The 21,455-nt window shown below is 39.0% G+C and overlaps 1 protein-coding gene across 3 annotated transcripts; it reads right to left on the minus strand.

The window, feature by feature from the left end:
• Window positions 1-862: 862 nt before the first annotated feature.
• Window positions 863-21,455, minus strand: LOC120421951 (uncharacterized). Of its 3 annotated transcripts, none has more exons than XM_039585262.1 (5): window positions 21,132-21,455; window positions 3,711-4,383; window positions 3,186-3,648; window positions 2,610-3,023; window positions 863-956 (listed from the first exon to the last, which is right to left on the minus strand). In XM_039585262.1, the coding sequence occupies exons 1-5, from the start codon at window positions 21,156-21,158 to the stop codon at window positions 929-931; spliced, it is 1,605 nt and encodes a 534-aa protein (XP_039441196.1). In that variant the 5' UTR covers window positions 21,159-21,455; the 3' UTR covers window positions 863-928. The 3 variants fall into 3 exon arrangements, with proteins under 3 accessions (XP_039441196.1, XP_039441197.1, XP_039441195.1); XM_039585263.1 differs by having other exon boundaries at window positions 863-1,375; XM_039585261.2 differs by lacking the exon at window positions 863-956 and having other exon boundaries at window positions 2,104-3,023.

Genomic DNA, 21,455 nt, shown 5'->3' on the forward strand with positions numbered 1-21,455 from the left:
GGGGCGATATTAGAAGAAAACGTTGCGCTCGGCTGTCCCTGCGAACACGATAATTCGTTTAGATTTAGAAAAAGGTTTGACTAACGCATTTTTAAAGCGATTCTCGTATTTTATTTGTTTTCTGTAATGGGAAACGTCTCTTCTAGCGGTTGGTTTTGTACTTTATAGAGTTAAAGGTAAACGATGCACATAGTACGGGGAATCAAAGGCTGCCTTTTCGTTAAGTAACTTATATTGCTCTTGTCGCTCTGAATGCGGCTTGGTCTTAGGTTACTAAAATAAATTAAGGATACTGTTCGACTGGTTTTTACACAGGCTTAAATATGGTGGTGAACTGGTGAAACTATCTAAATGTTGAAATTAGCGTAAACAATAGAAAAAAAAACTAAATTAAATGTCCACTCAATCCACTAGCTGGATTTACCTGTTCTGTTTTTTAAAGGGGAAACACTTTAATTCGACTACAAATCAAGTAACAAACTAAAAGCGTGCTAAGTGTGTGATCTACAGCTGCGCGATAAATTGTTCTAAACTCCGGCTTTAGAGTAGTTTTGTGTATTCTACGAAGACATTCTTTCGGCATTAAAACATCAGTTTCGTAAGCACTCTCGTTGTGAATCTCTAGGTTTTTTTTTTTGTTTCTTGCATCAAGATCATCTACTTGTTTTAGTGTTTTGTTCATCATTTGAATTGTTGTTTTACATTTAGGATCTACGATTTCGGTAACTGCTCTCAGTGTTAGTTTGTTGTTGCCTGTTATTTAAGCTCAAACTTTATCTCTCTCTCTCTTTCATGCTGCTAATAATTTGGGTGTGACAATAGTCCGGAATGAGTGTGATCTACTGTAGTTGTTATTTAGCTGTTCTAATGAATTTCATTTGGTTTAACCTACGAAAGTAAACAGTTTGAGTGTTTCAAATCTAATCAATCATAGACGGGTCGTTCTATTGTAGCAGCTAAAGGAAGAAAAGAAAAAAATGAATGAAACAAGAAAAAAAGAAACGAGAAAATGTTTGATTTACTAACTAGTCGAACGGAATTTTTTTTTTGTTGGGTTGGAGCACTAATTGTTGTATGTATAAATATCGGATGGTGACGGTACACACGTAAAACAGATAGGGACAGAGATGTTCGGAAACGGTACTGATTCGGCAATGAAGGTTGGTTCAGAAGGTCTTTGGTTTGTTTTTTTGGTTAGTCAAAGAGAGGGATCAGAGAGGTGGTGCTGCATGCGCGCAATTTCAGGCATACCGGCGAGAATCCTCTTCCTCATACCACCCACGGTATGAGTGTGATTAGTAGTGGTATGGTGGTGGTGGTAGTTGTAGTAGGTGTTATGGTTCGAATTTGAGGCTAGAGATAGGATGTTGAATTCCTACATTGACGAAAAATGAAGAGGAGAGGAGAGAAGTAAATTACAGTGGAGATGGCATTTGTATCTTGAAGGGAGAAGAATATAAGGAAGGATTACAGCTACACACAAAGCATTCGTTCCGATTGGAGGCTGAGGATGCTAATCCACGCGCAACTCACACAGAGATTATACAAAACTATAATTTTAGGATTTTCACACACAACTGACTGCGACTGAATTTCAACCTTTTTTCGGTTGGTTGTTTGGAAACTATTTTAGTAACATTTGAAAACAGTGCTTATAATTTGAAACATTATGCGCTAACTACACGAGTCATTCATGCGGATTATACAATAACAACGTTTAGTTTGATTTTACCTATAAATGGTCGATTCTTACGATATATTTTCTTAGAAACTTGTTCTATGTTTAGTTCAAAGAGTAGTCATTGAACACATTCACACTAAGATTTTTGTGCTGCTACTGAAATTATATCTTGAACCTCAACGCAAATAAAGATTGTCTTGAAAAAAAAACGAATTCAGAAAAGTGCAAAATTTATCCACTCAATACTTATTTGTTGGAACAACAAATTATTAAATACTACTTGCTTGAACTTTATAATGTTAATGTTTGATCAATTTAAAAAAAAATAATCTCAGGATATGGAAAAGTAAGTTAAGCAAAACAACTCTTAAATGACAATCATTTAAGATATGATTATGTTTCAGGAGGTCCGTGAGACCGAGAAACCACTTAGTGTGTCTGGCAGGCAAGTCACTAACAATGGCTTCAAATCTAACTACTTAGTACGTTCAACGAGTGAAACACGACTATCTAATAAAGGAGTCTTTCAAGTGTTATGTGTTTGTGTGTGTGTGTGAGTTGTGTCTACAGAGAGAGCTAATAACAACGAATGCTTAACAGTAACGTTCACGAAACCATGTGTTGCTGTTGATGAACGAGGAGTTATCCAAATGATCAGAGGCATTTTAGGCACATAATGAAAATGTTACAGAACAGTTGGGGTGAGATAAGTTAGCTTTTGTCAACAGTATGTGTAGGTTGGAACCAACGTAGAAACAGATACAAATAGATAGAGAGCGGTTAAAGAACAACAAACGAAAATAAAAGGCGTTACACAAAAACAAGTACAGACACACATCACGACACCGAACTGTAAGGAAACACACGCCGCTAATAGTACTCGTACGCGTCTTTTCGCAAAAGTTGCATATAAATGTCACTTCCATACCTTTCCAGTAGTCTTCGTTTCAGTTCTGGCGGATAGGTCACGTAGATGTAGTGTTCGCTTTGGCCCAGCTCGCTGAACTCGGTGTTGGGACCGTTGCCACCGACGCCGCCCGAGTGCGTTCCGTCGGCCATGATGGACCCGCTACCACCCGGTCCACCGGAATAGCCGTACCCGCCCTCGTCCCCGTACTGCACCTGAGTAGCGTGAATTTGGGGCGTGTGCTGCAGGTCGATGCCACTGGAGACGACGCCCGACGACGTTGCGTGGCTCAAACTGTTGAGACTGGTCGCGGAGTGGCCACCGTCCTGCAGGTGGTAGATGCTGGCGGTCGTCTGGGGCTGCAGGTAGTGGCGGCCGTGCGTCGGACTCGGATGGGCCGTTATTTGTTGACTCCCGATCGGACTGTGGTCTTCACTGATAGGTTACCACCGTTCGATAGAATATACACACGCACATCCAGAGAGTGAGTAAACGAGAAAGAGATGAAGGAAGTTGGATACTCAGAAAAGGAAAATACGAGGAAAGATATGAAAGAAGGACGTAACGAAGCAAACCTAAGTGACAAGCGTTACTTACTCGAACAGTATCCAAATGATGTAGTAGCATAAGCAAACTCCCAGAGACAGAACCATTACGAGGGCAAACACCAAACCCCAAGGGAAAGCTCGCTGATCTAACGGTCCATCTTCCCAGTACCGTTCACAGGTCAGATACCAGCAAACTGCTCGATTCAACTCTTCCTCCATACTTTTAAAGTCCTCCAAGGACAGCTGCACCAGCAGACCAACGATGCAGTCTCGCACCATAATTTCACATCGTGTCTTTAGCTGGTCAAGTTCTTCACTCTTGCAGTTTGCTTTCATCCGTTGCATCTCCGACAGCCGTTGCTGCTTCCGGTCAACGGGTGGAAGTGACGAATCAACCAGATTCTGATCACACTGCGACGTCGTATTGCTGTCGCTGTCGTCCTCGTCGTCAATGTCGTCCTCATCTTCATCGTCCTCGTCGTCGTCATCTTCCACCAAGTTATCATTGGAGTCTGTAACGAAAAATCTTTATTAACCATCAACAAGCCATCACCCATCAAAACCCCATCCCCACCTTCAGCATCGGTTCGTTTCCCGCCCTCGCCCTTCCTCTGCTCGGACACATCACAGTTGGACGGGGCCTTCGCCGCGCTGAGTGACGAACTCATCGGCTTCCGGTCGTTCAGGATGTCGTTCTTGATGGTTTGGAGTATTTTTGGAAGCAACGATTTCCGCACCGGCACCTTGGCCAGATCGCGCGGACCGGACGTGGTCAGCGCCGTTCGGTAGGCCGTCGATTCGCTCCACACCTCGATGTCGGTGGACATCATGTTCGGGTCGACGCCGAACGACAGCGTGGCGTCCTTGGCGATCAGCACCTCGCACCGCATCATGTCGCAGTAGTCGGCCAGGCAGATGGCGTCCTCCGCCATGTTGATGTTCCCCTTGTGGCGGTGCTCAAAGTGCATGTCCAGGTGCTTCTCCTCGAAGAAACTCTTACCACAGAAGCCGCACGTCCACTGGCTCGGTCGGTGCTGCTTTTTGGCGGTTTGCTGCGGGCCGAAAATGTCCCGCAGCGGATGGAACGGACACTCGAGCGGCAGTTTGACCTGGTACTTTTCCAGGATCGGCAGCCATTTCGACTGGACTATCTTGCGCACCACGCGGGAGCTGTCCCGCGAGCAGGATATCTTGAACACGCTCGGACCGGGCCATGGTATGATCGACAGGAAGCAGATTACTATCACCTGGGGAAGGAGGAAACGAGTGTTCGAAATGAATCATTTTGAAAAAAATTGAAGTATTTTATTTACAGATTACAATTTTATGAGGAGACCATCCATGAACCACGTAAACACTTTTTTGGAACTCAACCCACTTCAACGAATCATCTCTACGGTAAACTTTACAAAGTAAGCCTGGTCGCTTCAACGTTTGTGATGTTTCAATGCAAAAAAAATCGACAACGGAGTTACCCCCTGATTCGATTCTTTAGACAAAAATAAGTGCCTGTGCTAATTTTGAGCAAAATCGGTCAAGGGTTAAGGGTAGCTTTTTATCGTTGAAGTCGGTGAAAAAAATCATTTCATACAAAAATGTCTTCTTTAAATCGTTAATAACTCGTCAGGGTTGGCTCGGATCGTTTTGCGGTCTTCGACAAAGTTGTTTGTCATAAACTTTTACATAAGTATCTCACCCTTGAAAATGATCCGACACATTTAACGCCACCTTTAGCGGAATTTTGAATTTTTTGCTTTTCCCCATACATTTTTCCAAATTTTCCCATACAAACTTCAACGATAAAAAGCGACCCTTAACCGATTTGGCTCAAAATTAGCTCAGGCACTTTTTTACCTAAAGAATCGAGTCATGGGAAATCTCTTACAATTTAAAAAAAACATTTTTTCTTTCGAAGTCACCGTACTTTGCACCCTTAGGATGAACAGCTTGTTAAAATTTTGGAAAAGTCCTTTTCGATTGCAAGTTTGATCTTGCATCTAGAACTGATCTTTTAAAATAATAAGGCAAGTGCCACTTAATATCAAGGCTTTTGAATAGTTTTTTTAACGGTGCCGAGGGACCAAAACATTAAATAAAATTTGCAATAGCCTGCTTTGGTGTCTTTTCCTGCCTAAAAAAAGTAAATAAATTCAATTCAAATTCAAATAAAAATGTTAATACTCTATAAAAAATCAGAACAGTTTCAATATTTTTTTTTTTTCAAACAAAATAGAGTGGTGCAGCACATAGTGCGGAGTCCGAGTTGGCGGGAATTGCCAAATCACTTTATTTTTAAATTTATTAGATTTAAAATTAGTCTTTTAACTTGAAGATTTATACAGTCCACACTCGATTATCCGAAGCCTCGATTATCCGAAGTTTCGACTATCCGAAGGTTTGTATGTGACTTCGAATAATGGAATCATGGCCAATTTTTTTTTATTTTCTTACTTTTAACATCAAATTTGAGTTCTGCGTCATATTTGAATTTTTGATTGGCTTTAAAATTGAAAAAGGCATTTTTTAAATATGTTACCACCGCCATTTTGGCCACCATCTTGGATTTAAGAATTCTAAATCATTTTAGAGTAGTTTATGGGCGCGAACATCAAAAAACAGGACACAACATTATTTTTTTTCTTGATTCGATTATCCGATGTGATTTTTTTTCCGAGGCCTTTGAGTCTGGACTTGACTTAATTCATGTGTTTGTTGAAAATATGACATTGTCAATATAAAGTTAATCTTCAGTAGGATATCCCCTTATAAACAGGAATTCTAGACTTTGTCTCAAGAATAAACTGTTAATTTATAAACAAATTTTCAGACCTGCCATGCTTTATGCTGTGCCGATCTGGACAAGCTGTTGCTTAACCAGGAAGAAAAAACTTCAGAGGATTCAGAACAAAAATCTGAAAATGATTCTGAAACTTCCTCCCTGGTTCAGCACCAGTGAACTTCATCAATTAGCCGAAGTTGACACTTTGGATGTTATGTCCAATAAGATAATTGATGCATTTCGACAAAAATCATTTCAGTCTTCAGCTGCATTGATCCGCTCTTTATATAGTTTTAAAGTTAGTTTTAAGGTATCCCTTTTTTCCTTTTGTACATGTAGGACCTCCTACATTTGAAATCACAGAATAGCGAAAGCTACAATATTTCATGAATAAATGAAAGTTGCTAGTATTTAAAATTGAGGTAAAAAGTCATCGATTGTGATTGGACACTCAATAATATTTTAACTGAATGAATGTACATGGAAAAGAAAATCTGAATTAAAATAAATTAAAAAAAAAAATCTTCAGCAGGAACTAATTTGAATATTTTATTCTCTTTAAAATAAACAAAGCATTAAAATTAAGCCGTTTTTTCTTATCACTTAAAAAGAAATTCTGCAAAGCTTTTGTTGAATTTCACAAAAGTAAAAAAATGCGCCAAGGAGTGGCCAAGGATCCCTGCTTATTTGCAGAAACGTCATCCTGCATATCGATGCCTTTGAGCTCTCTTATGCTAACTAGATAGGAATCTCAGCAAGCTTGGAACATGAGAGCACAGAGGCATCGATATATTTTGCTTTGTTTGGGAGTTTGGCAAACTGTCAAACACAAAAAATGCGAGTTTGGTTGGTTTGTCATTGTCTAATACCTCCTTAAGATTTTTCCTGTATTTTGCCAGCAGCTTTTGGTAGCCTAAGCTTCGGCCATCAGCCAAAGACTATCGCCATCCCTGGCACAAAAGTAAGATAACATTTTTATCTTTATTTTAATTTAAAAAAATCCTCGAGTTTTCACAGTTTTTTTTAATAGTAAGAGAATATTACATTTCCATCAAAGTTTCCACAGTTATTTTTCTCTTGTACAAATCACTTTAGAGAACATCAGCTACGCTCTGCTCCTTCGAGACAGCCTCATCATCTCCGGTGGCGCCACCGACATCATCAGCGGTTTCCGGGGTGGCGAAACTGCCACTGCATACACGGTCGTGATAATCAGTCGTCCCCAGAACGCGACCTGCTGCAGTAAACGGTTGCAGAGCTTTGCCAGCGATGGTGTCATCATCATCATCAGCTCCTGGGACTCTCGAACTGACTCTGACGACGGTATTCTTGGTGCAGTAAACCAAACCACTGGAACCAGTAGATGTTCTGCTCTGGTCAAACTTTGTTCTCGCACGACACTGAACCTCACAACCCGTAACAGTACCGTAGTCGTCGCTTCTAAATTAAATATTTACTGTTTGATGCTTTCGCAAATATGGGTATATGCAAAACACCAGTCGAGTTCTCGCGAACTCGGAAAAAGGGCGCGTTGATAAGCACCGCCAGCTCAGCACGTGAGCAGTTCCGCTTGATTAAAAATGCAAATTTAGTAAATTATACATTTATAGACCAATCCGGACACACAAACCGCCACAGGATGCACAAAACTGCAACCTACCCCAACGGGTTCATTTACCTTCGTCAAAATGAGGACAAAATGTGACTTGATGAAAATGCAACACATGGTCGCGTGATTAAAATTCGTTGCAAAAAATAACCACGTGCGAGAGCGTCCAAGACACGCGCGGACCAAGTCGGAGAACCGGGAAGCGACTGAGGTTTACACGGGTGTTGAAACACTTTTTAAGCCCCTCCGGCCAGACCACAAGAAGTTTTGGATAGAAAAAAAAACCGGGGTTCGTGTCGATTGGTCATTAAAGGAGTCCTGCCGACGACGACGGCGGGGTGTCGGGGTGGTTTGTCGTCGGATTGCACATGATGCATGGGATTATTTCAAGTGGTTGTAGGAGTTTCGAACATGGACCGACCCGTGACGAAATCCATGAGCATCTGAATGGAAATCACCTGCTGAGATTACCTGAAGCAGGTTGGTTTTAGAGGGGAAAATAGAGGATGTTTCAGGGAACGAACATTTGAATAGAAATTTAGGTTATTTAGAAATACAGTCCAGACTCGATTATCCAAAGCCTCGATTATTCGAAGGTTTGTATGGGACTTCGGATAATCGAATCATGCATTTCGTATTTTTTTATTTTCTTACTTTTAACATCAAATTCGAGTTCTGCGATCCCATTTTAATCATATTTTAATGGTTGATTTGCCAAGGCCTTCGGATAATCGAGTCTGGGCAGTACAGCTTTTGATTCATGTTTTGAATATTCGAATTTCTGTTCAGTTCAAAAGTACCAAATGAGTCGTTGTCAAAATCTAACATCCGAAACATTCAAATCCAAACATAATCAAACTGTTAGGAGATAAGCATTCAAAGCACCTCATCATGACTCATCTGCTGTCATAAGGGCATTTGCAGCATAATTGAGGTTACATACAGCTCTGAAAATTGCTTTATTTGAGGTCAAATTTGCAATCTGTTATAGTTCTAAAAAATAAAAATAAAATATAAAAATTGAAATTACAAGCCTAGGATTCAACAGTATTTTTGGCAGAAATAAAGGCAATCAAAGAATGTGCCATCCATTTGTCTTAGAAGGAATTACAGACTTGCACAAATTTGTATTTTCTCAGACTGCTTTAAATGCTCTAAAATCACCAACATGTTAGTCTAAGCTAGTATGGGAATGTAGAAAACTTTAAAAACAATTAGCATCTAAAAATCAAGTACATCTGTTCCGGGTTCCGGACCACCGGGTATAGATGGAAACGAAAAAGCCGACTTTCTTGCTAGAAATGGGTCAGAAGGGCAATTCATTGGCCCAGAACCCTTCTGCGGGGTCTCAAAAAGTGTAATAAAAATGGAGTTTGTAAAATATGAGGAAAAGACGATTCAGTTAAACTGGACGAAAACACAATTATTGAGACAATCTAGGGAGTTCATCACTCCCTCTAATCAAAAATAAAAAAAATACTCAATCTGAACAAGAAATATCTTAATATCTATATCGGGCTTATAACAGGACACTGTCCGTCTAGATATCATTTGAAAAAGCTGGGTCTTAGACAAATAGATATCTGTCGGTTCTGTGACTGTGAAACCGAAACATCAAAACATCTAATACGCGACTGCAGCGCACTATCTGCCAGGCGAAGGCAGATTCTTAACAGGCCTATTTTAAGCCCTAAAGAGATCTGGCAAGAAAACCCAAGTAAGGTGGTTGGTTTCATTTTAGAAATCATACCTGAATGGGGCATACCGCAACGTCAGCCAATGACCGCTACCCTAAATGGTAACGACATCCTGAAGTCTGCGATAATAAAATGGGTATACCGCAATAGATCAAAGTCACGGTCGCAGTGGTCTCAACCCAAAAAAATAGGACTTGAAAGACATCAATCATTTTGAAATGCAACACTAAATTTGCAATCGAAAATGAGATTTTTTTCCAAAAATGTTCAGATTTTTGCAATTTAAAGATACTTGATGCAAAAAATATGTTCGAAAAGCTCAGGAAATTTTCAAAAAGCCCCTTTTTGACTTTTTTTTATCGGACTGCAGGTTACTAAGAAACTAAATTGTAGTGAAAAGTTAGTTTTTCTCCGTATCATTTAATTACCTCTCTTTTTCTACTTGCGATATCTTGGAAACTAAATATTAAAACTTTTGAGAAATTTTCTGCTTTTTATTACAAAAATTATTTAGATATATTAGAACTGGAACCACTTATTTTGGTTATTTTCAAATAATGGGCTAGATTTTTAAATTACGTAAACTTTATCAAAAAAAATGTCATGTCATTTTCGACGGCAAACATTTTTTTTCGTTTTTTTTCCAAAAAAAAACATTTTTTTTCAAAAAATAATATTTCCGGTTCCAAATTCAGCACTTTCCTGAACACTGCTTAAAAAAATGCCAGTTTTAGTATTCTAAAACTCGTCTAAAACATATCAAAAAAATTAGATAATAAAAAAAACTTATTTTGAAAAATTCAACGCAATTCAAAGTCAATTGAAAAAATCGTTTTTTTTTTCATGTGCCCCCTGATTTATTAAGTCGATTTTAAAGGGTGAAACAAATTGCAACAACCTTAGGAACTTTTTCAGAAAAAATAGTTCTTTAAAAATCCTAAGGTTGTTGCAAATATTTTTAACCTTTTAAGGGTGCACAGCAACCAAGGAAGTTGTTGTCTTCTTATTCAAAAATTGTCAAACTTACGGACCCAATCAGGCAACAATCTGATTGTAAAAGTAGTCAAACTTTGTTGTGATTTATGTTGTAGACAGTACTTTAGGGGTGAATAAAAAAATATATCGATAGGTCTCATAATTCTGAAGACACTTAAATGTATATGTAACAAAAATCTTGGTGCAAAAGCTCTGGTTGATGTGCACCGTTAAAAAGGGCTTAAAAAATAAGGGGGCAAAACATTGTTATTGTTCAAAAAACTTAAAAATTTTAGTACAGTCAGCTGAAATCAATTTAAAATGCATTCCTCTGCCAAATGAATGTTTTTTAACGTGTTCGGGTTTATTCAAAAATCATTTGAATTTGAGTAAATTTCCAATACAGTCCAGACTCGATTATCCGATGTTCGATTATCCATGATTTGTGACTTCTGATAATCGAATCAAGAACACATTTTTTTTCTTGTTTTTAACATCAAATTCGTGTTCTGTGACCACAATTTTAGTCAAATTTGGATAGTTGATTGAGGTTGGGTCATACAAAAATGCTGAAATTTGTATGAGATTGTGTCCCTTTGAGACCCATTGTCACTCCTGATGCCGGTACTCTAAGTTTAACAGTGTTTTATGCTCAAATTTGTATCCGGGCAATCCGTTACAAACAAAAGATTTTAATTCGGTTGGGGTTTCCAGCATGAATTTTTGGTTTATTCAAAAGAAAGCTGAAAATCTGGTAAATTCGGCTCTGGTAATTCGGCTATAAAATCGAAAAAAATCTTCTCGTCTCGTCTCGCTTTTTCTTCGAAAAAAGGTCCAGGAATCAAAATCCATTAAATATTTATAGCGTGTCAAAACAATCATTTCATTGTATGTCTTATAACTCCTTCCCAGTCGCATAAAAATTAAGAACTTGCCCAACAAATGTGCGCCAAAGTTGGCACAATGGGCAACAAAACCGCGGCGAGAAATAATTAATTTCTTCCTGGTGGTGGTTTTTAAACATTTCATTATGACACCACCGCTGCGTTTAGGCCGATAAGAATCTTCCTTTCACTCCCCCTAAATGTAGTCTAGCCCCATCAAACTTTCACCTGAACGCACAACCTGAACACGCAATTTGCTCGGAAAAGGCACGTTCCGTTTTCCGGTGAAACCACCCACCAAGGCACCCATGCCGCCGCGCAAAATAGACCACGCACATTTGCATAAGGAATGAAAAATGACGTCGCTAGAACCATTAAAGGTGGTAGGTAGTACGCAAAAAGGTGCGTTTGCGAGGGCGATGCGAAACAAGGACTTTCGAGGGGCGCATAAAGTGGAAACTATATTGGATCTAAAATCGCGTTTCGTAAAGCGCTTATCCGGCTTTTCCGCTGGCAGGTGCCCCTTAAAGTATGCACCTCACACTGCACGGTTTGCTGTGCCATAATGGTGCGCTCAGCAGCGTTTACCATAATTCATGCAAATATTTAAATTGGTTTGTGGAGCTGCATTGCCTTTTTTTTATGCGGGTTCGGATTTTCCTAGTTTGTTGTTTTTTTGTGGTTATCAAGAGGGCTTCAATTTAGTGGGGAAAATTTTCTTCCGGCGACGTCGAGAAAATGTAACAAAATCACACAGAAAAGGTGGTAGCGAACATGCACCCTTATGATGATGGTGGTGGTGGTTGGTGGAAATTAGGTTACCGGAAAAACGCCGATAATTATATTGCTTTAGATTTTTTGTTTCGTTTTGATAAATTGAAGGTTTGATTTTTGGAGGGGATGCTCGGCTGGAGGGGTGGCATATTATTTATTCTGTTCAACGTTCGTGTCTGGGCGATGATTGCCCTTGAAGGTATCGATTACTTTTCAAGCGTTGGAGAATCTTAAACGAGATAGTGCCAGTGCGTGATAATTTTATGGTTTGATTAGAAATTTGTTAAATCATTTTAGAGAAATTCAAAATTCATCAAAAAAATACTCCTTAGAAATCTCGGTTTTTCACAATGCAATCGTCTTAGTTTTTTGTGCTTGGTATTTAAACAGTCAAGATCCGGCCACAAAAAAGGACATAAATATCACTTAAGTGGTCATAACATGGAACAGAGTTGCCAGTTCTTCAAACTTTTGGAATATGTGGCCACTTATTTTAAAGCTTTTAGCATAATTCAACATATTTAAACCAAAAACCTAACAAAAGTTATCTATATAGAACAACTCACATTCATTGCATTTCCCAGCTGGTAAGAACTTCTTCCACCATCCAACAACTCCAACAAATACCAACGCGCAAAGGTTTCCAACTTTGCCCTTTCCACGTGGTGGTTACTCCAACCGTCAGTAAGGACCAAACAAGGAAGGAAAAAAGAAACACCGGCTATTTCCATCCACACAGGACTGACTGTACTCAAAAGACCAAAAACATCACCGTCATCGGCACCGCAGGCCCGGCCCCGAATCCGCCGCCGACATGCCGACATCATCGCGGTCGGTTCAGACGTCCGCCGTCGTCATCGTATCGTCGCGATTTATACATTCATGACTGGTTCCGATCCAATATCCCCAAATAAAAAAAGAGAGAGCCCAGAAAAAAAAAACATTTCCCATTCCCAGCCACCATCCGTGGGGCCACCTGAAACATTTGTGGTTGACGAATGGTGGTTGGGGAAATCCGACAGTTTTCCTCTCTTTGAAGGCTTTTCAATATTTTTTTCGCGGCCGATGCAATGTTGGTATTTTTTCTTGATTATTATTTTTAATCACTGGTTCTAATTACAAATTTCATTATTAACAATTATTGAGATCACAATTGTTTCTAGAATTAATTGCACATTCTATACTCATGGGATATCCGACTTTTTCATAAGCTCGAAGTTTAGGCACAGACCATTAAACCCAACCTCGCCTCTAGGCGGGCTTCGATCTAAAAGTTTACCAAAAAACCATCTTCAGCCAATTTTTGATGTTTAAAAAGTTGGAAGTTTGACTTGTTTTATGTAACATTGCCACTGTTTTTAAGAATGCATTTTTTTTTCTGGGTCAAGTTTGGTTGTGTTTTTCACTAACATTTCCTATAGTTTTTGTAAAAATAAGGGCAGCGAATGAACAAGAAGGTTAAAGCAGATAGAAATAAATGAATTAACAACAGTTTTAGCTTTGACCCAGACTATGCCTCTACGTTTTTTTGATACAATTTAAATTGAAAAAAAATGAAAAGGAGATGGTAGAACAAGCCAAAAAGAAACATAAAGTAAACAAGAAAAAAGCAAACAAAAATACTAAAAATGGATCCAGAAAAACATAAAACAAGAAAAGTACAGTTTTTCGTAAAACAAAAGTTAATTAAAATTACCACCTGAACACGGGAAATTTAAAAATTCTGGAAAAAATAATTTTCTGAACATTTCGAGATTATCACTAAAAAAGTGATTTTGTGACCAAACCAGCGTAAAAGCAAATTGTAAGAAAATTTTTATTTTCAAGATGAAATACTTTTTTTGGAATTATGAGAAATAATACCTTATAATTTTTTTTTTACTTTGATTGCAAATTTGGCTCATCTTTATTTTTGTTTCAATAAACCGTCAGCAGGAGTGACATTGAGTTGGGAGTGGTGAAATTGGGTCTTACAGATTTTCAGAATTAATGTCCCATGTCATATTAATGACTTTCCTTGATGTTGACGTTCTTCTAAAAGTCAAAATGCGTAAACTTCTTCAATTTACTAAAAACCCGTAGTGGTTGGTCTATATTTCGTATGGAATTTTTTGGTATGTGATCCTTTTGAACATTTGTTTTATCATCTCTAAAAATTATATTTTAAATTTTATGGACGAATGAATGATTAAAAGTGGCTTCTATGTTAGTTTGGAAATGCAAAATTTCATGTAGGGTTACACAAACAACTCTGTTAAGTATAAAGTACAGGTTCATATTTAAAAACTCCACAGTAAAAATCCACAGTAAAAAAATATTGTTATTTTTTTTAAGTCAAATAAAGTTAGCGTATTTTTTCTAAACCAGTTTTAATACGCATATGCTCGTTTTTAACGGCTAAAACGGTGAAATGATGAAGCGACTGATTGTAATTTCAATTTCTTTTTTTTTTTGCCTCGTTCTTTCATATTTTTTTTCAAATCAAAAGAGCAGATATTTTTTTTCAATTGAAAATTGATTCAATAGTTTCCGAGATAATGCGAGTTGAAAAATGACTAATAAAATGTCACAGAGAAAAACTTTAGGAAGCTGCACTCAAAGTCCAAAATATCCTTTTTGCGAGTTAACCCGTCGTCACCCTGGATATCATGGCTTTCTACCTAAGGTACTCGCGATTGAGTGTGTAGTAGTGCGGTTGTCAAAATCGCTATCTCTGACTCTCTCACTCCACTGACATTGACATTGTTTATGTTTTGGTTTTCCTGGCACGGTCCTTTGTTCTTTTGTTATTGTTTTGGTTTTAGTGGCACGGAGTCATGCACTCACACTAATGCAAAGCAAGATGACGAGTGATATACAGCCTTGCCTGGATATGTTCTGATTTTGACATACCCTTTTGAAAAGGGTGACGACGAGTGAACTTGAAAAAAATGTGGAAAGTATCCATTTTGGAGGAAAAAGGAAGTGCTCCATTTCGATTGCAAATTTTATTTTACATTTAAAAATAATTTTTCAAATTTTGCTTCCCAATTTTTTTTTCAAAGACCAAAATTTCAAATCATGGTATCGATTTAAATCCCAAAATAATGTTCCCTGACTTTTCCAGATCAAAATAAAATTTCAGGATATTCCAGGATTTCCCTGACTCTTCCAGATATCGACTTGATGTTTAATCATAACTCCGTTACCAGATTTTGCACCATCCTAAACTATCACAAAATATACCTTTTGTAATCTCCAAAAATTTATTGTGAATTTAACTTTAAGTAATAAGGTCATATAAACAAACTAAAACGTAAACCGGGGTGACTTTGATAGTATTGATCGGTTTGATCTTTTTCGCAAAATGAAAGGTAAAAATTAAAAAAATACGTACAAAATGATATGGAATCATACTGCCGGTAGTAGAAAATTGTTCAATGTACTTCAAGAAGAAGCTTTCCTAAAATGTTAAAAGGTTGATGAATAGCATCAAAGTTAATGATTTTGAATCTGAAAACGGAATGTATTTTTGGATTCTTTTGACAATTTTCCACTAGAAAAATATACATTTAGTTTGCTAACATTAAATTTTATGGGGTTTTAAAACACAATACGCAAAAATCTTCAATTAATAGCTATTTTCCGTACCGTCAACTGGGGTGAATCGGGACTACAGTCTGAATAGGGACAACACGTTTAAGAGCACTTAACAGCTTCACATTTGGAAATGAATGAACACATTTTGTTGCTCTGAATCTGGTCTAACCGAAGTCGCTTAAAAATATCAAAATATTAGGCAATATTGCTGTCCCAATTCGCCCCATGTGTCCCGATTCGCACCAGAAGACGGTAGAACAAGTTTCATATAAAATGTAAAAACTTTTGATCCATGCTTTAAATTTAGTTTGAAATGCAATATAAATCGATTTTATATACAAAACCAGTTTAGGCAAAATTTTGATTCCGATCGTAGTAATCGGTGCGTGCGGGCGCGAAAAGTTTTTGCTGCGTCATGTTTTTTCTTCGATTCAAAATTCTAAAATTTTTCTGATAATTTTTATTTTGTTATTACAAATCAGTGAATTTACGGAAATTCCTTTCTTCGTTCCGGTGGCCATCCATACCGGTAGTGGCAATAAGAAATGTTTGGTAGTTTCGGTGAAATTTTTAAATTGTGACTCACGGTTGTCGTCAGCGGAAAGGAAGAGACAGCGGAAAATGTGAAATATACAAAGTGACCATCGGCGAAGGCATTTCGTGGTTCTTACTTGATCCTGCCCGAATCCAGTGAACAACTGCTTGAGGAATGTTTTCAGCAGTCCCATTCCGAAGAAATGCTTCCCGTTTGATAAGCGCTGAGCACGGCCACGATTCCTACCACCAGAACGAATTGGCCAAGGAATGACCTTCTATCGGGTGCTGTCGGGTGGTTCAACTTGATGCTGTCGATCGTGCAGAACCAGAAGAGCTGCAGGAAATGCATTCCATCTAATTCGAAGATTCAGACGATCAAATGGACTGAAGCCCAAGATTTCTGATTTGGTGAGATCTTTCCTTTTAAATATCAGAAGATTCTTTCATTTACACTGACATACACACATTTCATTTAAGACAATCCACGCCAATATTTCTATCATTTCAAAAGATTGAAGTAATCTGTTGAATATTTCTCTATATTGATGTCTTTTGAGGAGAGTCCAATTTGCTTCTATCCTTATTGAATGTATCTTATTCCTGATATTCTGTTCTTCTTTTGCTCTTCCTACCATCTGTCTCTTTTATGTCCTTGTGAGGGGATCATCGATCCATCCGCATTGACGTACTATCTTTTCATTTTCTTCTTATCTTTCTTCTTTTTTTCATTGTTTTTTCACACTTACTACCAGTCTTTGTGAGGGGATACTGAGCTCGATTTGCTCTCCATCCGCATTGACCTGTTCTCATCTATGATTTTCCTTTTTATTAGTAGTTAGAATCAAAGCCGGGGATCGGGGAGGGAGCATCAGGGCAGTGGACGGTATGCTGTAATGGCGGAGATTGGATGTAGATAGTGGAAGACCAGAACTACGTCACAAGGGGAAAATGGTTTAGTAATTGTACAATTCTTAAGGATTGTCCAATTACTACATCTATTGACCTCTGTCAGTCTCCAGCTGTCTGCCGCGCCCTTTTAAGCCCCCAACAGGGTGCGAGCCCTGTTTTTCAGCTTTGTCAGACTTTTTTCGGAGTTATTGGAGGTTACTGTCGGAAGGAGATTCTCTTCCCCTGAGGACACCGTGAGTGATTTTGCTCGTTCGCGTCCAACCACCCCCTTTTGGCCCTAATTCTAGGCAACCGCTACATAGGTCATCCTTGTGGCCCTGTTGGTTATCACATCAAATCAAATCAAATCAAAAAACCAGTTTAGGCAAAATTCTGAATTTGCACAATTTTACCTTAAAATTTATATGAATATAAAATAACATATAAGTGAACTCATGCAGTTAACTAAATAGAAATATTGATATCTTTTTATTTAAAACTATTGTAGCAAATGTAGTGATGATCCATTTGACGTTAAAATAAAATTCGAGCACTTTAAATCTGATTTTAACAAGAAAAACCGGGAAATAAAAATAAGAACTATTAATGCAACTATATTTTTAAACACTATTGAAAAAACCTTGTGACCTGCGCCAGTACATGTTTTAGAAATAATGAAAAAAATGATAATGGCCTGAAAAGTCCTTATCCATAACCTATAACTCCACCGAAGACTTCGTATTCTGATAATCCCTTCTCAAGATACAGATTTCGATTGTTTGCCATTTTTTATGACCAGCCCGCAAAATTGTATGGAGCTTTGTTTTGTAGATACAGTTCTATCAAAAAATCAATCATCCAAACATTCAAAAGGCAAAATTCAGCATACTCTGAACTCTAAAAACGGCACATAATTCACCCCATCTCGCCCCGCCGGAAACTCCTCGAAACCACACCGCCAGCGACGACGTCGGAAGGAAAGGAGTATGAGCGCATAAAAATCAACTCAGAGCAGGCAGGTACCCAAGTAACCGCGAGGCACTAAATAGCGGCATTAAATCAGCATTATATTGGCATTTAATACCAGCAAATAATGCTTCAAAACATTAAATCAGCACTTTTCCCTTGAGAAATATTTCAAGTGGCGCACAGTGATGCCGTTTTAATGCCTCACCGAAAGCTCGAACAAAAAACTGCTTTATCGACGTCAAGGCTGGGGGAAAAAAAAGGACAGCTAGCTGCTCCACACACTTGGTGGTGGGCATCCTTTGTTTTTTTTTTTCTCCTGTTGCATTTCATGTGTGAGTGTGACACTTTGATGTTATTCTTGCATTTTTCTCGTCGATCTCCAGGATGCGCGCCAGCCAACTGATGTATTCTGAAATGAGTGTTTGTTTTGAAAGTTTTAATCGATGTGGTTGATGCATCGAACATTAAGGAAGACTTTCTTTCTGCTGTTTCGAGTTTCTGGTTCATGAGAAAAACCCGTTGTCATTTTGTTGGACGAAAATTATTGACGAGTCACTCAGCAAATTGCGGCCATCCAGTCAAGTACAGTACAATCAATTACGGAAGGCTTGGGGTTAATAGGGACAAGTAATGGCTAACGGCTAACGTAAACTGTTATTCCAAGGAGTGCTTGGTCCACGGTTGGCAAAATTTCACAAAGTGTATCAGACTTCCGGAAAGCAGCTTTTTGCTTGCGAGAAAAGTCATTCAATTTACCAGAGAACTTTTGATAACGTCCTTTGTGCTATAGGCATATGTTTTGAAAAATTTGGCTTAATTACAGGCTGCAGTTTTCCACAAAAAAAATAAACAAAAAAACACTTCAGTCAGCGGGATTTGAACCCAGTTCACGCAAAAATAAAACTGTTGCACACTGGGGGTAATGCGCCTTAGCCCGCACGCTTATTGGAACAGTATAACGGGAGAAGGATAAAAGTCAATAAGAGCGTGACTGGCTGAAATGTTTCCCGTATGGATGGGTTACTTTGTTGATAAACATCGAGAAATGCTTTGAAGCACATTTTCAAGGTCGTAAATGGTGATTTAATGCCAGTTGTAATGCTGCAAAGTTTTGGTACTTTGAGGCATTCGCAAAGCTTATTTACTACTTCAAAGCATTCGAGTGCTGATTTAGTACTGAATAAATACTTCAATTTAGTGCTTGTGGTTACTTGGGTAGGCCTACCCAAGTAACCACAAGCACTAAATTGAAGTATTTATTCAGTACTAAATCAGCACTCGAATGCTTTGAAGTAGTAAATAAGCTTTGCGAATGCCTCAAAGTACCAAAACTTTGCAGCATTACAACTGGCATTAAATCACCATTTACGACCTTGAAAATGTGCTTCAAAGCATTTCTCGATGTTTATCAACAAAGTAACCCATCCATACGGGAAACATTTCAGCCAGTCACGCTCTTATTGACTTTTATCCTTCTCCCGTTATACTGTTCCAATAAGCGTGCGGGCTAAGGCGCATTACCCCCAGTGTGCAACAGTTTTATTTTTGCGTGAACTGGGTTCAAATCCCGCTGACTGAAGTGTTTTTTTGTTTATTTTTTTTGTGGAAAACTGCAGCCTGTAATTAAGCCAAATTTTTCAAAACATATGCCTATAGCACAAAGGACGTTATCAAAAGTTCTCTGGTAAATTGAATGACTTTTCTCGCAAGCAAAAAGCTGCTTTCCGGAAGTCTGATACACTTTGTGAAATTTTGCCAACCGTGGACCAAGCACTCCTTGGAATAACAGTTTACGTTAGCCGTTAGCCATTACTTGTCCCTATTAACCCCAAGCCTTCCGTAATTGATTGTACTGTACTTGACTGGATGGCCGCAATTTGCTGAGTGACTCGTCAATAATTTTCGTCCAACAAAATGACAACGGGTTTTTCTCATGAACCAGAAACTCGAAACAGCAGAAAGAAAGTCTTCCTTAATGTTCGATGCATCAACCACATCGATTAAAACTTTCAAAACAAACACTCATTTCAGAAGACATCAGTTGGCTGGCGCGCATCCTGGAGATCGACGAGAAAAATGCAAGAATAACATCAAAGTGTCACACTCACACATGAAATGCAACAGGAGAAAAAAAAAAACAAAGGATGCCCACCACCAAGTGTGTGGAGCAGCTAGCTGTCCTTTTTTTTCCCCCAGCCTTGACGTCGATAAAGCAGTTTTTTGTTCGAGCTTTCGGTGAGGCATTAAAACGGCATCACTGTGCGCCACTTGAAATATTTCTCAAGGGAAAAGTGCTGATTTAATGTTTTGAAGCATTATTTGCTGGTATTAAATGCCAATATAATGCTGATTTAATGCCGCTATTTAGTGCCTCGCGGTTACTTGGGTACTGCTCACCAAGAGCCGGTCCAACTCTGCCCAGAACGAAAGCCCAACCAACTCCTTCGCTGAACTGCGGAACTGCGAGGGTGGTGGTGGTGGGATGGGATTGTGTGTTGTATTCGCGAGAGGGCTCACACAGGATGATGACATGAAATCGATTTTTCCTCCCCATCAGCAGCTCGGCGGGTGAGTGTGTGTGCAATAAAAACACACACACGAGAACATTTTTCGCGGCTCAACAACAAGGGTGTGCAAGAGCGGGACGGAACTATCCAGGTCAAAGTGCTGGAAGAATTGTAAACTAAATTATAGATGAAAAGGAATGTTCCGAGGAGGAAGGGGGAAGCCTACATTCGGGCGAATCATTAACCTCGTAGCACTGTTTTGCCTACATCTGGGAGGCTGCTGCCGGCGTTTTGGGCCAAGAAGGCAGATGCGCCGTTTTTGCTGCAATCCGCGCTTGGCAGCCGCTCCACGATGTCTGCAAAGAAGCCACAATGTTGGCCCAGGGCCAGACCTCACACTCGTCGACGCTAGGGCTGCTCCGGTGTTTACGGGATGGCCAGCCTCTGGCCAATTGGGGGAAAAAAACTTTTTTACTTCACGTGAAATTCCAAATGATGTTCCGAGGGCAACAGTTTAACCAAAGTAAACTGTTACGCCTGGTGATAGACTACCTGTGAGAGCATCCGTGATTAATGGGAAAAAGATACACCTCGCACGGACCGACGTGCCAAGTCCTGTGGATTTTCCGGTGTATCGGTGGAGTGGGGACAGAGGAAGACAGCGGAAGGGAAAGAGGCAAGGTGATTCTATACATTGTAAGAAGGTCGATATCCAGAGAAGAGAATGTCCTTTCATGTACGGTTTTCCTCCCCATTCAGGGCAAAGTACCCACCCCAAACCCTGTTCAAACATTTACCTCGATATTAATTGATTTAGTCCACATTCATAATCCACTTTCATATATGCCGGAAGTGAGAAGAATATCCGTAATCCACTGGTTCGAAATTCAGCACACCGCAAAAACCATCCAACACACTTCGTTTCGGATACTCCCGGATCACACTGTTCCAAACGCGAACCGACCGTAACTCAACCACGAAAATCACTACTTTTCACGGCACTTGTAGGAACGAAAAGATGAAAAAATCCAATAAGAAGTATTCGCCGATAGATGGAGTTGGGGGGTCAGGGAACGAGAAACTATGCACCAGAAAAGCGCCCGAAAGTATGCTACCTGCTC

This window comes from Culex pipiens, chromosome 2 (genome assembly GCF_016801865.2).
Source record: "Culex pipiens pallens isolate TS chromosome 2, TS_CPP_V2, whole genome shotgun sequence".
Classification (NCBI taxonomy): Eukaryota; Metazoa; Arthropoda; class Insecta; order Diptera; family Culicidae; genus Culex; species Culex pipiens.

Coding starts and splice junctions, on each gene's coding strand:
- LOC120421951 (XM_039585261.2), bottom strand. CDS start 21,158: ATGTGGACTAAATCAATTAATATCGAG. Junction 4,384..21,131: donor CTAAATCAATTAATATCGAG/GTAAATGTTTGA, acceptor CTCCTTCCCCAG/GTGATAGTAATCTGCTTCCT. Junction 3,024..3,185: donor ATCATTTGGATACTGTTCGA/GTAAGTAACGCT, acceptor GTAACCTATCAG/TGAAGACCACAGTCCGATCG.